Source organism: Dermacentor silvarum, chromosome 9 (assembly GCF_013339745.2).
Source record: "Dermacentor silvarum isolate Dsil-2018 chromosome 9, BIME_Dsil_1.4, whole genome shotgun sequence".
Lineage (NCBI taxonomy): Eukaryota > Metazoa > Arthropoda > Arachnida > Ixodida > Ixodidae > Dermacentor > Dermacentor silvarum.
The window spans coordinates 21056836-21074948 of record NC_051162.1 but is presented as its reverse complement, the minus strand read 5'-3'; the positions used below and the strand labels follow the sequence as shown (position 1 = coordinate 21074948).

At 53.5% G+C, this 18113-nt stretch overlaps 1 protein-coding gene across 1 annotated transcript; it reads right to left on the bottom strand.

Moving 5' to 3' along the window:
- Positions 1 to 15401: 15401 nt before the first annotated feature.
- Positions 15402 to 17753, bottom strand: LOC119463486 (uncharacterized). Its single transcript, XM_037724327.1, has one exon. It carries the CDS (start codon positions 17751 to 17753, stop codon positions 15402 to 15404), a length of 2352 nt encoding a protein of 783 aa, XP_037580255.1.
- Between the last annotated feature and the right edge of the window lie 360 nt (positions 17754 to 18113).

The window sequence follows — 18113 nt, the reverse complement described above, 5'->3', positions numbered from 1 at the left end:
GCCACTGGCCAATGCGCGTGCTCCAATTACAATGTATGGGGACTGCCAATAGAGTTTTTCAGTTCTTCTGATGCCTGGCAAAACTTAATGTCGCATACAATATAATAAAATATTTCGAAAAGGGGTACTTGGTCTCATGCGTAGAATGTGTCGGTCATACCTTGCTCGTGGAGCGTAGTTTCGATATGGATCCCTTTAGAGGGAGACCGAAGACTAACATTAGGTCAATTAATGGTCGAAATTATTCCGGGGCTGTTCACAATGCCTTCTTCTAGTGGCCCGCGTGCAGCTACGAGACAAACACAAATGCCAAAAAAAGAATCCGAAAAAAATAAGACACGACGAATACACGAAATAATCCAGCTGCCAAACGTAAACAGATGCACAATGAGGCTGTCAAGTAGAATAGAAATCGGCTTTTAGCTGTACTTGTTGCCCATATTCTGTATTTTTTTCTTCACTTCCTTGGTGCTTTTGCGGATGTCCACTGCACGTAGCCGTTCAGCGATAGTCATATAAACCTTGAGGTTTCTTTTGGCGCCACGCAGGTCCGGCAAGACGTCCTCCCATATGTTAATCAGGGCACGCGTCTCCTCATCGGTCCAAGTTGCCCGTTATTTGCTTAGGCAGCCCTCCTCATTCTCGGCTGCCATATCTGCTGCCAGAGGAGATCAGTGTCTGCGGCACGCGTGGCAGAGCTTGCAGATGCGGTCACGCGAAGCAGTGGCAACACGGCGAGTTTGCGTTGAACAGATGCGACGACACCGCAAACGCCGCGCACAAGTTACAAAATAACCGGCGTGGTCAGCACGTGTAGCCTGTCGCACGTGTTCGACCAAAACATAAACGCTAAGTGAATGAAAATGGCGACGCCGCCGAGCCGCGTCACGCGCGGGCCGTTGGTTGTGTATACGATAATTTTGTTCAATATTGTGCTGTTTCGCTTCTCGCTAAACAAATTATTTTGTGTTTAGCTGTTCAACAACTAAAACGAACTTCTGTGTCCTTTTTTTATGCATTACATTCTGTACCATTGAAACCGCTGGCGGCGAGGCTATGCACTCGGCCAGCAAAGCGCGTTTCGTGAACGCACTCCGACCGGAGTGCACTCTTCTGCGAGTGACACCCCAGTTGCGCCGTTTAGATTTGGCAAAGTGCATTTAAACCGAGTGACACTCTCCGTAAGTGCACCTAACTTGCCCACTTGACAGGGGTATAACTGAAGCGGTGTAGAATATTAGCTCAACAAATCGCAATATTCTGGTGAATAATTAAAAATATTCTCAGAATTTGAAATTATTTTTAAAATATTCAGTACGGAACAAATTGCCAATGCGAAATTGAAGCCCAGTAGTTGTCAAGTTTTGTTAGCTTAGCAGTAATCACAGGACTAGCACAAAATTCTAGATATCCGGTCCCAAAGTCCTCTAGAACATGCATTGGCGTTGAAGTTAAGATTGTCGCGAATTGCCAGGTTGATGCTATCGGAAGTTTTGAATTAGGATGCCAATGTATTTCACAGTACGTAATAAGAATATGTATTTCAAAATAGAGCTAATTCTGGAATTTCTGCTTTGACAATACAGGACTGCTGCACGACTTTGACTTGGCAATTTCTACAGATGTTCCAATGTGAACAGTTATGAAAGTTAGTAAGATATTTTTTTGTATATTGCAACCAGGAAATACAATTTGTGATGCAGGTAATTTCCTCTTCTTGAAATCCACCCAAGAGAGCTTCAGTTTCACGTCAGACGCTACACGTAATGGGAGCCACTGGCCAATGCGCGTGCTCCAATTACAATGTATGGGGACTGCCAATAGAGTTTTTCAGTTCTTCTGATGCCTGGCAAAACTTAATGTCGCATATAATATAATAAAATATTTCGAAAAAGAGTACTTGGTCTCATGCGTAGAATGTGTCGGTCATACCTTGCTCGTGGAGCGTAGTTTCGATATGGATCCCTTTAGAGGGAGACCGAAGACTAACATTAGTTCAATTAATACACCTCAAGCGTACGCTTTCCTTTATTTAGTAGATAAATGTTGATTACAACTGAAAAAAGCGCAATATATAGCGAGGTTTTGTTCTCACTTTGGAGCTGCATGTTTGTCAGTACGAAAGACTGTAAATTTGGACTGGTTATTAAATGTTGTTGATAGAATAACAGCGCATCGAACTGGACAAAAAGGAATGAGCGGACATGATGATTTCAAAGTATTCCCTTCTTCGCGCAGTTTGGACGAAGTGAAATATATCAATACTTGTACTTGAAATTTTACTGAAAACCCTTTACCTGAACCGAGTGCAAGCCAGAATTCCGGAAATGTTACAGGGAAATATTGCAGGAACTGTAGGAGGAAAGTCGCCAGCAGTTTCTTTCTTTTTGCATCTTTATCCGCTGTGGAAACATCAAATATCGCTATCAGCGGATGTTTTACCTTATTCAATTACAATTTGTTCTATAAAATATGTTGGTTTTTGTTTGCAAATACAACCTAACCGAATATTCCTGCTTACTGTCCCTTAAAAATGCGACACAACGCGGCCGTGTTTCGTCGTCAGCGCATAGTCGAGAATGCCCGTACGTTGACGAGAAAGAACACGCTACGTCCGCGCAATAGCCTTAGGTAGCCAGGGCAGGAAGGCTAAATATTGGGATGTTATTGGGTGCAGGATCACTCCAGAAAGAGATAGAAGCAGCACACAGAAGCACAAACACACATCAGACTTATATTGGACACACGCTATACATTAAAACAACACATATCAACAGTTTCACAAAATATGTTCTAGAATATATACAGCTAATATAGATTAGTCAAAAGGTAGTCGGCCTACAGTTCATGTAGAAGTAGTTGCCGCCATGTCGGAGACGTCGGGGAACCGGTGTCGGACAACAGTGTCGTACAGCTGGTTGGACAGCAGGGTCTAACTACAGGGTCAGATCGCCTCGTGGAGGTCAGGTGGCCCTGCGCCACAGTCGATGTACCGGAGCCTCCGCGTGCCCCGGTTACCCGATGGCGGGGTTTGTGTTCCGGAGAACACTGCGGCAGCCCACCAGGTCACGTCCACAGCTGGCGAGGTAGCCCCGTGGCCGCTCACCCAAACGCTCGATCAGCCAGGCTCGGGACCGCCAGCCCTCCTGGGCCAGTTGCCCAGTGGAAGAACTGGACGAGGTAACCCTGTGACCGCTCACCCGAACGCTCGAACAGCCAGGCTGAGGACCGCCAGCCCTCCTGGACCAGTTGCCCAGCGGAAGACCTTTACGAGGTGGCCTCTCAGCCGGTGCCAGCTTTGATTGGGGTGCAGACGTAGTGACGCAGGCGGCGATAGCTCCTATGGGCCGGACGCCCAGCGAGGAAGCCCTTTGCCGTCGAACGCCAAACCTCGCGCACTGCTCACGCCACGGGCCACGCACTCTCGAGCCCCACTTTTTGAGGCGCCACTGTCGACGTTCACCAATCGGTGTCGATGATGATGATGACGACCTTAAAGTGCGTACCCACTCACGGGTATTGGCCAAGAGTCGTTGTCCTCTTCGCCACCGCACGGCACACTGTCTTCATATGTTTGTGTTTGCCGCTCCCGCGTGCAATATATCATGACAAATACAGAACATAAAGAAACGACCACAAAAAAGAAACGTGTGCATCATGGACCAGTGGTGCAAGGCTGGAGGTAACAGCGGAGCGGGTGATCGACCTGGCTTCTTCCAGGTATTACTAGGCTTGGTAAGTTTTGTTAAGAAATGCAGAGTGCTGCCAGGCAAGTTATTCCGAATCGTCTCGCCGCCGCCGCGCAGATTCTCGCTTGGCCGCGCGACGCGCTTCAAGAGCGGCTCCTGCTTCGGGTGTCCGGATCTTCTTTGGTAGTCCGATGCCAAGTGTACATGTACTCGCCACAGAGTCAACGAGAGCCGCCGTCGCGGCGGCTCCGAGCTTTATCTCCCTGGTGACGTCACGGCCACGCCGGACCTCCACACTTGCCGGGACTTGACTTGCCGAAACCGGGCGAGCCGCCGCCAGAGGCGCCTGCTGCAGCCACGGACTAGGGTGCCTCGATGCCAGCGCCGCCGTTCAGGGTGGTGCCAACCTTTGACCGCCCCCGCGCCGCCGCTTTCTCGCTGCGACGCCATATTGTGTCACAGCGAGCCGTTGCGATTGCTTGGTGCCGGTGCTGAGTTCGAGGCACAGTGCGCGCGGATGCTTCGCGGACGCTTCTACTTGCTAGACAGTGTTCAACCGCATGACTGACAAGCTATCAAGTGCATCGTGTCGACATGACGGGCTGTTGTGTTCCCAAGTGCGCCGGATAGACGCGTAAAGGACTGCGTTGTTTTCGCTTCCCCCGGGACCCAGAGCGACGGAAGAGATGGGAAGCCCAAGTAAAGCGCGATCACTGGAAGGCAACGTAAACTCCTGCATTTGCGAGGTAAGTGTCAAGAATGTTTAGACTACTGCACCGTGTTTTTCATTTAAATAAGAAAGTATTCTCTGATCCTCGCTCACGTACCTACGTTCGCTCACGAACTAAGTAAGCACTGCACCGATGCTGTCTGAGTAGCGTATGGTTTGCGAGCGCGCGTCGCATAGGCTTTTTTCGTTTGGTGGGCGCAGTCTGTACCCTTATTTTAAGGACTGACGAAGATGCTTAGCCGCGAAATAGTCTTACATTAGCTACGAATCGTCCCGTAAGCCACCTATTTTCCTTTTTCACGGGAAGCAGACATCGTGTGTGTCTCTTGTTTCTTTTTATTTTTTTTTCGGTACTAGTTATTTGGGATAAAAGAACGCAGTGCTTCGTCTGGGGAGAGCGGCTGTTTTGTACGTGGTAAGCGAAACATTGTGATTTTCTCTGATTTCTCAGGAGATATCTTGCGGACCTCAGGGTGTTACGTTACATAGCTGATTTTTTAGACTTGTACATATTTGTAGCGTGGTGATCGTAAGCCGATGGTCATTCGTGCTCATTCCCGATCGTAGTGGGTACTGTGACGGTCTTTAAATGCCTGTGCACGGTATGCCCAGGTGTAGTAGAGTTAAGGGGCATCATGGGACCAAAATGTTTCGGCGCTTTCTGGCATGGTGTCTGTTGTAGCCTGTGCATTTCTTCGAAACGTGTGAAGCGAGGTAATACAGCATTACTTCTGCGAAAATTTATTTTTAAGCACTGTAATGGGTTCACTGTATTTACAAGGCAACTTTTCATACCAATAATCACTTTTGTTGTTTTACTTGTACTTAGAAACACTTTGAAGAGGACCAGTACGAGGGAAATCGACAGGATGGGCGCCGTCTGTTAAAGTCAACAGCCCTACATCATCATGGACTATATTTTCGAAGTGAAAAACATTGCTAATCTGTATTTGACTGTCTTAGTTTCATTTACGGTTTTTGTACGCGATATGTATGCAGTGTTGTTTATTTTTTCAATGTAGTTATCAGTGTTCTAATGGTTATTTATAAAATGTTCTGTACTCGCCATCGATGTGTTTGGCTGATGCGACGTATTCGATAGTAGCTGATGTATTCTGGCTGGATATCTTGATTAATATTACCCGCGGTTGCGTTTTCTTGTTTGCATTCTTGTTTTCGATTTATATTGTGTGTAATAAGGTTGATGTACGCACTTGAACCCCCCCATGTAATGAATAAATTAAAAAAAAACTCTCACTATCCCGAATTGTGTGTCGAGCCTACCTTGCGATTTTTTTATCTCGTCTTTCAACATCACCTTCAGGCGCCACACAGTACATATAATTTTTAATGTACATATCTCTTTCGTGATTGATTGTACTAGACATTACTAAGTAAATGTATTTTGTGCATCGTTTGGTTTCTTGTGTGTACTACGCAAGATTGACACAGACAAGTTACGTTACATGTTTCTCTACAGCACTAACTAAACCTTATTTTCACATGGCAGTTATTTTTACACCAGCTTAATCCTGTCAGCACACAGTTTTGTGGGCAAAAAAAGCAAAAATTGCGCGTAGATATCGTCAAATAATTGCTACGAACGCGAAGAGCACGCGCAACGCAAGGGAAACTAACCGCCGTGCGCGAGTGGCTGGCTACGGTAAAGGTGGCGCGACGTGTAAACCAAAATACAACAGCGAAAAAGAAAAACTTCCACACAGAGGGGGTCGCAAACCTTATATACCAAGCATCGAAGCGCAAAAAAAAAATATATAGTGCGTATTTTAAACATACACACGGCATATTAAATGTGATTGAATTAGGCAACTTGGGGCATGTTCCCGGCGCCATACATTTACGTCTTCGACCTTCGACGAGTTAACGGCTATTGGTTATAAAGATATGCAGATGGGACACCGATAAAAAAATCCTCATCAAGGCAAAGCACTTGGAAGCGCGCCGCGAGTAACACTTTATGGACGCAAGTGTAGATGAGTCTCAGCTCGTGTGACACAATATGGCGGCGCCAGCGGGGTTGTCTCCACCCTGGACGGCGGCGCTGGGCATCGAGGCACCCTACCACGGACACCGCGCGCGTTCGGCGCGAATGTGGGAAAACGGGCAAACGCGAACGGCGTCAGCAGCAGTTCTGCACGTTGCCTCGTTGGTGTTGCTACAATTTCTTTCTCTCTCTCTCTCTTTCTCTCTCGCTCTCATTTTCTCTTTCTCTCTCCCGAACATAGCGCGTGCCGCGCGCATGCTCTTCTTCACTCTCCTAAACGTCTCATGTCAAGGCAAAATATGCACGGCACGGAGAGGCGGCGAAACACACGCCGCTCCGCGAGGTAACACTCGTGCTCGGTGAGGGTTTTTTGTTTTTTTGATTCAGCAGACACATTACGCACGGCTTAAACAGCTCCGCTGTTAAAAGTCAGCGTTTTAGCAAACCGGTGTGACCTAAAGTCCCTAAAAAATAAAGTAGCGCCATTCGTGTCGCCCATGCAGGCTCCTCCTCTCCCGCGTGTCTTGCAGATTGTAAATGGAGCCAGTTGAGGGGTGGCATGGCTGTTGGCCGAAAAGATGGGCTTGTTCAAATCTTTCCGCTAAACGGACTAGAGCGCTGCGGTCTAAAGCGATTCATTGGAAGAGTGTTCGAGAGATAAATACGGCAAGTATAATGCTTTGTAGACCAGTGAAATAATAAAAACGCTTGCACTGCAAAAAACATCACCTCAAGCAAGCAATACTCGATGCGAGAGCCGACCGTTTGCTTGCGGACGCGCTCGGCGCTGACGCTCTCGATGGCAGCGCCACTATCGCCGTGTAAACTCGGCGGCGCTAAGAATCTGCAAGCATGACGCACTAGCTTTTCTGAAGGTAGTGAAGGCGCCATTTTGTCTGTCCACTGCGTTGTTTATTTTCGCACGCTATGCCGACCCGAAGAGCCGCGCGCCGCTTTCGCTTTCGCGTCCGTAGTTTCCTCCTGGACGCTGTAGGGGCGCTGCTGCAGCTACTGAGAGAGGAGGCAAAGGCGAAGGGGTGCGGTTGGCGCTACTTTATTTTTTTTAGGGAGTTTAGTGTGACCTCCCTCGTACCACGCAGATACCTCGATCGACAAGGAAACGCTTTGTCCAGTAGAGCGAATCGGGGACCCTGGTAAATATTCTGAAGCGAGACAGAAAGAAAAAAAGAAAAGTCATATGCTTCGCGTACACATTCATGTGGGCCGTCTTGGCGGCTTCAAACAGTGTGTGTCCTGTCACAAGCCATGCGTGTACCAGAGGCGCAGCTAGAATTAAGGCCAGTGCCTCTTCCTCACAGACCAAACTCAAGCCCCTTCCAGGGGCTTTAGACTCGGTGCTGCCCGAGAGGGACTCGACCACGCCCCCTCGACCACACCCCGTTCGCTTTAGCCAAGAAGAAAAGCGGGCTGGCGTAATTTGTCATCGCGGATTTAAAGTGTCGTGCGCGCGTTCCTGCTCTTCTCGCGGTTTTCGCAACTCTGCTAGTCCAACGCCGCGGGGTGGTGGTGGTAGGAACTTTTATGGCCATTGATGGTGGGGGCGAACACCCCTACATGGCACTTGGGTGCTCCCTTACTGTGAGGACGCACCCTTACAAAGCGAAGGAGAGCCCTTGGAGCGCAATCCTTCTCATAGCACTGGAGATGATCCAGCACTGGTCTTGAGGGGAAGTGCAGGTCAAAAGAGTCTCCCAGTAAGACTCCGCCACGGTCTGTGATGGGGGATGAGGGAAGGTGGGGGATGTGAGGAGGATTTTTAGGAAGTCTCCTGGTTTACCGCAAAGTTTGCATGAGGAGGGGAATTGTTTTGGGTATCGTGCATGTAGCAGTAAGGGGTATGGGGCAGTCCGAGTTTGTAGTCGTCGCCAATGTGCGGCCTGCGCTATGGTGAGGGATGGGGCTGGAGGTGTGTATTTCCTTCGTTCGTCCCGGTAGTACGAAAGGATATCACTGAAAGAAAGTAGGCGGTCCCTGGCCCGTAGAGGGGGCTCGACTCCTCCTGCCCGGATTGTGAGACCTCGGGCTCGGAAATGAGCCACCTCATTGCCAGGGAGGCCGGCATGTGCTGGCGTCCAGATGAGGGTTATGGGGCGCCGAGGCTGCCAGAAGCGTAGTAAGCGAGCAGCGGTGCGGGATATGTAGCCGTTGGCATAGTTGACAATGGCAGATTTGGAGTCAGTGATAATTTCGGTGGAGATGATAATTTCGGTGGCAGAGCAAGCGCGATGGCTGCCTCTTCTGCCTCTGTGGTGGAATTGGTGTTGATTGAGCTGGAGGTTAGAAGCTTTGCCTGATTGTCGGCTACCGCCAGGGCCATACGGTAGCCTGGCGTATATTCTGCTGCGTCCACGTAGACCACATCTTGGTCCTAGCTGTATTGTTTGTGGATGGCCCGAGCCCTTGCTATTCTGCGGTTCCCATCTCGCTCAGGGTGCATGTTCTTGGGGATGGGAGGTATGTTGAGGTTAGAGCGGAGGATATAAGGAAGGGGGACCCCCTCAGTAGGGTGTTTAATTGCGGTTAGGCTTAATTGGGATAATAGAGCGCGGCCAGGGGCTGAGTCAGACAGACGGGATATTTGTGCCGTAAAGGTGGCTTCTGTGAGTTCCTCAAATGTGTTGTGGACACCGAGTTTGAGGAGTCGGTCGTTGGATGTGCTGGGGGGGGGGGGGGGGGGGAGGCGTAGAGCCATTTTCGTGCAACTCCGTAGGTGCGCGTTTACCCGGTCTCTCTCCTTCTGTCGGAGGGGTAGGTATGGAAGGGCGCATGTGGTGCGGCTTATGATGTAAGCCTGGGTAAGGCGAAGTATGTTTCGCTCACGTAGGCCAGCCCGGCGGTTCGCTATGCGGCGAATAAGTCGGGTGGTCTGTTGAGCGTGTGTTTGGAGAGTCTTTATGATTTCTCCGTGCGCGCCGTGGGAGTGTAGAACTAGTCCTAGCACGCGGATTTTGGATACTAGTGGGATAGGATGGGTACCTAGCGTAAGGGAGATGGAAGGAATGACTGAATCGTGTTGCTTGGGGCGGTAGAGAAGGAGCTCTGATTTGGAAGGGGAGGAGGTCAGGCCGCGCTCCTGTACATATGTGTCGATGATGTTTAGTGCCAGTTGTAGATGTTGTTCTATTTCGGCGCCACTGCCGCGGTTTGCCCAGACCGTGATGTCGTCGGCGTAAAGGCTGAAATGGATGTTGGGGATTTGAGCTAGTTGTTGGGGTAAGTGAAGAAGTGCTATGTTGAATAGAGTAGGGGAGAAGACGGCTCCCTGGGGCGTACCTCGTGCTTCCAGTGTTATGCCTGGGAGGCGGTGGTCGCCGAAGGTAAGTGTAGCTGTGCGGTGGCTGAGGAAGTCTCGGATGTAGTTGTACATCCTGGCGCCCACTGCCAGGGTTGTAAGGTTCTGTGTGATAGCTGAGTGTGTAACGTTATCGAATGCCTTCGTGAGATCCACACCTAGCATAGCCTTGGTGTCGTAGGTTTGGGAATATAGAATGTATTGTTTTAGCTGTAAGAAGACGTCCTGTGTGGTAAGCCCAGGACGAAATCCAAATGTACAGGTGGGCATGAGATTGTTGCCTTCTAGGTACTTGCTGAGCCTGGTCTGGAGTACATGCTCCACGAGTTTGCCGACAGAAGAAGTGAGGGAGATCCGTCTGAGGTTAGAGGTGAGCAGAGGTTTCCCAGGTTTGGGTAAGAACACGACTTTGGTCTCTTTCCATTGCGGTGGGAGGGTGCCCTTTTGCCAGCACCCGTTAAAGTATTCGGTAAGGGCGGCAATGGATTGGGCGTCGAGATTCCGGAGCGCCTTTTTATGTACCCCGTCTGGGCCGGGGGCTGAGGACGTGTTAAGTCTCTGGAGCTCAGCCTGAACTTCTGCTTCTGTAATGGGTTGGTCAAGAAGGTTGTTAGCGGGGCCTGCATAGTCGGGGTGTGTTACAGGAGGGTATGTGGGGAAGTACTGATTTCTAAGTTCTTGGAGGAATTCCGGTGGAGGTGTATTGGAAGTATGTGTGAGTTTGGTGAGGTTGTGTCTTTGTTTGGTCTTAGATTGAGTGGAGTCTATCAAGTGCCTAAAGAGATTCCAGGTCTGAGGTAGACTCATATTGCCATCTAGCTTGTTGCATAGTGATTCCCAGTTTTGTCGTGAAAGAGTCGCCGCGTGCGTCTCTATTTCTTTGTTGAGACGGGCGAGGCGGCGTCTTAGTGTTCGGTTCCAGCGCTGCCTTTGCCAGCGTCGTTCTAGCCTGCTGTAGCTTCCCATAAATGCAGGAGGCGGGAGTCAACTGTGTCGCTTGGGCAATCCTCTCGTAGGGTAAGAGTTACGGATCGGACATCACTTTCTAATTGTTTGGACCAGTCGGTGATGTCCGTGATGGGGACAACGGTGCGGGCTGCTCTACATGATCGGAGAGAGTCCCTCTTCGTGAAAGTGGAGCCTCTGGAGGTCTGCGGGGTAGTTGAGCATTTAAGAGAATTTCGATGATGCTATGATCACTACCCAGATTCTGTTGTGTATTGCACCATGTGGCGTGAGGGAGGCGATGTGCGAATGTAAGGTCTGGTGTAGTGTCTTTACAGACACTGTTTCCCGTGCGTGTAGGAGAGGTGGGGTCGGTAAGAAGGGAGAGACCGGTCTGTTGCGCTGCTAACCACACCCGACGTCCTTTCGGTGTGTCATGCTGGTAACCCAAGGGCGTATGCGGGGCGTAAAGGCTCCTACGACGAGTAAGGGGCGCATGTTTGCTATGCGCTTCGCAAGAGTAAAAAGGCGTTCGAAGTTGCTTTGTAGGCATTTATAATGGCTGTATACATTTAAGACGAAGATACTGTTTGCTCGAGCGTGTTGTGGCACAAGCTCAATTAGAAGTTGATCAACGTCTTGAATCACTAGGGAATGGGAGATAGTGGTGATTCAGCGGCTAACTAGAAACGCTACCCGAGTGGGCGGGTGGGGGATATGGGTAGAAGAGGAGTATAGCCGGGGAGGGTGAGTGGGTTGGAGGGCTCCTGCAGGGCAAGGATGTCGGGTCCCGTTGCGCAGGACAACAGTTGGTGGACCATATGACGCTTCTGGCCAAAGCCCCGGCAGTTCAACTGCCAGAGTGTAAGATTACGGTTTGGAGCTGCCATCATGAGAGTCGATTGGGGGGTTGGGAGTCGTGATAACGGGTGGGTGGGAGTCGTGAGCTGTGGTTGGGATGGGGTTGTCCTGTCCCTCAGCTGCTTTAGGCTTCTTACTTCTACTTGGGGGGGAGTTCAGCTTTGTGAGGCGGATTGCGTAAGAATTGAGCCGGGACTCAAGATCGCTATAGCGGTCAGGAAACCCTTGGGTTAGCACGTCGAATCGGTGATTAAGAGCAGCATTGTCTTCTGTTACGTGAATAACCGCGTCTTTGAGGGTTGCTCATTTCTGGTTGATGTGAGTGACAGCGCCCTGCAATTTTGCCTCAAAGCGAGCAGAAAAGAACTCAAGCAAGGTTGGAATGTCGTCTAGTGAGATGGGGGTGGAGGGAGGTGGCGTTGTGCATGGAGTTGAACTTGTAGAGGATTCCGTGTCAGCCTCCATTGCTAGCGAATCAGGAGAGGAAGTAGGGTTGGAGTGGCTGGGCAAGGTATGGTCGTTGGGTGGGTTAAGGGGGGGAGGTTGAGGTGTGGTTGAAGCGGGGGTGGTGAAATGGGAGATCCAGTGGCAAGAGCGCTTATCTGGGCTTCCAGTTTGGCGATGCATTTATGAAGAGCGGCGGCTTCTGCTCGGGCTCCTGTAGCTTCTGCTTTGGCCGCCGCTGCCTCCTCCTGGGATTTCGGCAGGGCGTGTTGAAAACTGGGATTCACTGTCATGGATGTCGTGGGCTTGTAAGAAGAAAGGGGCGTGTTCCAGGCTTGTTTCAATGCTTCTGCTTTGGCCGCCGCTGCCTCCTCCTGGGATTTCGGCAGGGCGTGTTGTAAACTGGGATTCACTGTCATGGATGTCGAGTGCTTGTAAGAAGAAAGGGGCGTGTTCCAGGCTTGTTTCAATGGCTCTGTCCAGGCTTGCTTGTGTTGGTTGGGCTGGGTGGGTCCGGATGACAATTGGGGAAAACTGTCCCTGGGTGGGACCGATTCTTGCTGCTGCATTTCTGGGTGGCTTGTCTGTTTCCGTGACTGGTAAAGGTATCGTCCCTTGCACGATCCCGTGCCGGTAAGGTGAGAGCCCTCACACAATATGCACTTGGGCGTACAAGGAGGGTCTTGTTGCGAATGCTGTGTTCCACAGCGGGGGCAAAGATTGGTCTTGGGGCTTGGGCATACGTCGTGACGGTGACCCGGCTGTCTGCAACTGGTACAGGCATTCGGACTGCCGCGGTATAGGGTGCAGCGGTGGATGGCTCCCATGTACTTGATGGAGTTGCGGGACTGCCTTTGCGTGGAAGGTGATTAGGATGGAGTGCGTCTTTCCCATGCGTCGGGCTGCTAGTATGGTGTACTGCGGATTTATTCTGACCAAGTCTTGGTAGAGTTGCGTTGGGGTCTCGTCGTCATAGTCGTTTGCGATGACTCCTCTGGTAGACCCCAGTGGGGGTGCCACATAAGCCGTGCAAGGGAAGGTTTGGTCTCCAATTTCGAGGGAGGTTAGCGTCTTGAGAGTCTCGGCTGTTGGGGAGTGTGTTGTTGCCATGGTGAAATTATTGTTGGTCGGGTGGGTGCGCAGGCAGAAGTCGTCCGGCAGAGTGATTCGGAGCTGGGTCTGCACTGCCTTCCTAAGTCGAGGTGTTGGGACGTCTAGAAGTCGTAGTTCACCTCGCGGGCGAACGACCACTCGAATAGCGATGCGTGGGAGTGGTGGCAGCTGCTTGCTACGCTGCACTGTGAGGCGCGTCTCTTTGGTCGCAGGTGGTAGGCGGCCCGGCGTCTTGCCGCTGCAGGTGGCGGCTGTTGCGTCGTGCGCCGCGATCCTGGCGTTCGGGTTAGCTGCCTTGGAGGTAGCGTTGCCGGAGTGGTGAGGTGGTTTCGGCGAACTGGCTGGTCGGGAGGCGTAGGCTTTATACAGCACTGGTGTCCAATCGTCTGACTGGAGCTCTTGTGCGGTTATGGTGTGGCCTTCAACCGTTACTTCCATCATAATGGCTGGCGTCGCCGGCGGAGAGGTAGAGTCCGGGTGAGGCTTAACTGGGCAGCTGAGCGTCTCGGTCCGATAATCGTTCTCAACACAAAAAAGAAAACCCGCATTTCCCCGAAGGGGAGTATGAGGAAGTGCGAAGCACGGGGTGATGCTATGAGGGGGCGCGCGCGACTAAACTGCAGAGCCGAGCGAAGGAGACGGCAGCGAGAGAGCACGACTGACGCGCCGGCGCCACACACACAACACGTGACGGCGGAGAGAAACACGCCAGGCGGTTGGAGAGGGGGTGAGCGGTGGGGAGAGTACGCACACGAGGGGCTGTTACCGGGCGAGGAGGGAGCTGTCAGAGCGAGGGGAGAGGCGGCGGCCGAGGGTGAGTGCAAACCTAACGGGGGAGAGGCACACCAGCTGCATGGCGCCGTGACGTCACGGCGCGGAGAGGGTGCGAGGAGCCGGCGCGGCGCGCGCAGCCACGTCGCGGAGGCGCCAGCTGCACAACGCGCCGTGACGTCACGGCGCGGAGAGCGGTGCTGAGCCGGCGCGGGGCGCGCGCAGCCACGGAGCGGAGGGCGGAGCGCGCGCAGTCACGTGGGGCGTGACGTCGCTGCGCCGTTGCTACAGACGCTCCTCTCCGCTCCTCGCGCCGTTGCTAGGGGAGAGGAGGAGGAGCGCGGATGCCGGCGGAGTTTTCGGGGTCGCTTAAGTGCATGCGCACTTAAAAGGTCGGATTTCGCCCGGAATGGGCGCTTTCCCTGTCTTCCTTACGCACTTATGTCGCTTCTCGAGCAGATTACTGGCCGTAGGAGATATTGGGTAGGCGCAGCACGTACCGTTTGCGGAGCCGACGTTGCAGGCATCCGCTCGCGTTGGCCCCTACACGTCCCGACGCCGCGGGGAGATCGTTCGTGGACATGGTGTGGATTATCCGGGTGCCGCTTTTTTGCACTGATCCTCAGCGGTCCTTCTCCACCTATTTGCAACTTCTCGCAAGGCTCCAAAAAGGGAGAAAAAGCAGGAGAGATCTTTGTCACGCATCCATTGTCCGCGCCCTTCGCCGTGCGTCTATTATCGGTAGCAGCTACGAGTGATACCGATCGTATAGATTCCTGCACTTCCCTGATCCACGGCCGCTTTTAACAGCGGAGCTGTTTAAGCTCTTGGTTACGCTACGTAGTGCGAACAAAAACTGCTCCTGGCGATGACGTCTCTGCGCGTTGCCTAGCAACCACCTCGCGGAGCGGTGTGTGCTTCGCTTTCTCTCCGTGCCGTGCGCATGTTGCTTTGACATGGGACGTTAAGGAGAGGTAAGGAGAGCATGCGCGCGGCGTGAGCTATGCTCGCGAGTGAGAAAGACAAAATGGGAGCGAGAGAGCGAGAAAGAAATTGTAACAGCAGCAACGAGACAAGAGAGAGAGAGAAACAACATTTATTTACGCATCCGGCGTGCGGGAAGTCACCGGCCACGCAGGGCGCGGGTGTTCCCTATCTGAGGACTAAGGCTAATAGAGTCCTATAGTCCCAGGGCCTAGATCCTGAGGACGTTGTGCTCCGGCTAGGCATTGGATACTCGGGCTCCTCCGCTCCCGTCGTCCGGGGCGTCGGCTCCCTTTCTCTTCTGCTTTGCCAGAGCCTCCTCAAGCCGCTGGATGGCCCTTCGTTGCGTCGTTGAGTCTTCGGAGCGTATCCAAGCTCCCACCTCTTTGGGATACGTGGCGTCCTGGCACTGCCCGTTCCCGTTGTGCACAGCACTGTTACACCCGCCCCACATTATGTGGCGGATGGTGGCTAGTTCACGTTCGCACACGCTACACTTTGCGTCCACAAACATGTCGGGGCATACGTGCCGGGCCAATGCTGGCGTTAGCACGCATTCTGTTTGCAATTGTCGGAGCTGCACTGCTTCCGCACGTGACAGTTCATGATGCGGGGGCGGAAAGGCTCTCCTGGCCTCTCTGTATGCCGCCAGGATGCCTCCGTAGTCGGTGAGGGGGTCGAGGTCTTCTTCACGTTCTTCACCGCTGGTTTCGGGGGTCGGGCTGCCGCGGTCCGGCACGTGATGAGATCACGGGCCACAGCGTCCGCCTCCTCGTTGCGGTTCTCGATATCGGGAGCCAGTTGTCGTCCCATGTGGGCTGGGAACCATTTGAGAGCGATGGTTGGCCCTGTAGCGGCACCGCAAGCAGCCCGCGAAGCCACGATGGACCTCACTAGCCGCTCCGTGCCCCGCCAGACCACGCCTCGGGCAAAATTCTTGATTGCCTGCTTCGAGTCGCTTAGCACCGTGCGCGTGCCCGGCCAACCTGTGGCCAGGGCTATCGCCGCCTCCTCTGCCTGGCCGGCTGTTCGGGCGCGCACGGTGCATGCCGTTAGTAGTTTACCGGTAGTAGCGCTGACCACCACCGCTGCGAAGGCGTTGCGTCTTCCCGGATACCTTGCGGCGTCCACGTAGACTGCGCCCTCGTTTCTCTGATCTTGCCGGGCCAGCGCCGCTGCTCTCGCCGCTCGCCTGCCCGCATCCCTTTCCGGGTTCGTGTTCTTTGGCAGCGGGTAGACGATGATCTTCCTCGCTGCCTCGTCGCTCAGGGGGACTTGTTCTTCTGGCTCCCCGTCCGGTCCTGCTCCCGGGCGTTCTCCGGGAGGTAGTAATCCCACCCGATCCAGTAATCTTCTGCCCGCGGCTGTGCTGCTCAGGCGGCTCAGCTGCGAAGCTCTCTGGGCCTCGCTGATCTCCGAGAGCGTGTTGTGTGCTCCCAGAGACAGCAAGGCTGTTGTCTTTGTGCCTGGTAGGAGCCCGAGAGCCCCCGCGTAGGCCTTCCGGATGGCGGCGTCGATCTTGGCTCGTTCCGCGCCGGTCCAGCGGTGGAAGGCCCCCGCATATGCCGCGTGGCTTATAACGAAAGCCTGCAGCAGACGCAGGAGCCCCCTCTCGTTCATGCCCCGGTAGCGGGACGATACTCGCTTGACCAGGCACGCCGCGATGCCCATCTTGGTTGTGATGTTCTTGATCGCCGTGGCGTTGGTCTGGGTGCCGTCCACGAACATCCCCAGGACTCGGAGCCCCGGGACGTGCGGGATCGGCACACCATCACTGGTGCGCACGATGATGTTCTCGGCTGCCTCTTGGCTTGCCTTCTTTCTGTGCCTCCCAGGTGGTGGCAGGATGAGTAGCTGTGATTTTTGCGGCGAACACTGCAAGCCCGTGCCCGAGAGCGCAGACTCCACGGCGTCCACCGCCGCCTGCAGGCCCGCTTCGATGTCTCCGTCGCTTCCACCCGTGGCCCAGATGGTTACGTCGTCGGCGTAGAGGCAGTGTCGGATCCCCGGGCCCAGCGCCTCCAGGCGTTTGGCCACCTCGATCATGACGATGTTAAACAGGAACGGGGAGATGACCGAGCCCTGTGGGGTCCCGACACTGCCCAGCTCTCGTTCTTCGAGCTTCGTTCCTCCCACCTCCAGCCTGGCCGTGCGGCGAGAGAGGAAGGCTCTGATGTAGTTGTATGATCTTGCGCCCAGCCCCAGGCGGGACACCTGAGCCAGGACCGCCGAGTGCCTGACGTTGTCGAAGGCGCTCTGCAGGTCCAGGCCCAAGATCGCTCGGTTGTCGTTCTTCGGAGTGCCGCCCGGTGGGTCGAGGACTTCTCGTTGGATCAGGAGCATGGCGTCTTGCGTTCCCAACTTGGCCCGGAAGCCAAGCATCGAGTCCGGGTAGATGTTGTGCGCCTCCAGGTAGCGGTTCCACCGGGTGTTAAGGACGTGCTCCAGCACTTTGCCCACGCAGGACGTGAGCGAGATGGGACGCAGGCCCTCTATACCCGGTGGCTTGTTTGGCTTTGGCAGCAGGATGGTCTTTGCCGTCTTCCAGGCCTTGGGCAGTTTGCCGCCTCGCCAGCATTCGTTGTAGTAGCGTGTCAGCGATGTGATGGCTGAGTTGCTCAGGTTGCGTAGGGCTTTGTTAGTAACTCTGTCGGGTCCGGCTGCCGAACGACAGTTCAGGTTCTGCGCCGCCAGCCGCACTTCCCATGCCTCTATATCTCGGTCGAGGTGGGGGTTCGGCTGGCCGGCGTAGTCCGGGTGGTCTTCGCGACTGGTGATGGGGAGGTAGCGCTCGTTGAGTCGCTTGAACATCTCCTCTTCGCCCAGTTGACGAGCGGTGGTGTGTAGGATTTGGGCCATGCGTGTGCGGTGGTATTCGCAGCTCTTGGTCTCGTCCATCAGTTGCCTGAGGAGTTTCCAGGTGCCGCCGCGGTGAAGCTGCCCATCGGCCTGGCTGCAGAGTGCAAACCATTGCTGTGAGCAGAGCTGCTTGCTGTGTCGCTCGATCTCTCGGCCGAGTTCTGCGATCTTCTTTCGTAGCTTTTTGTTGTGACGTTGCCGCCGCCAACTCTTTTGGAGCGAGCGCCTGGCTTCGAGGAGATGGGCTAGTCTCGGGTCCATGGTTTCGATTTCTTCGGGTGCCTCGATCTCTTCTGTGGTCCCGCATCTGTTGCGGCCAGCAGCTTCGCTGACCACTCGTCGATGTTGTCGACTTCGCCGAGTTCTGTGTTGCGGAACTTGCTCCAGTCGACGAGCTTG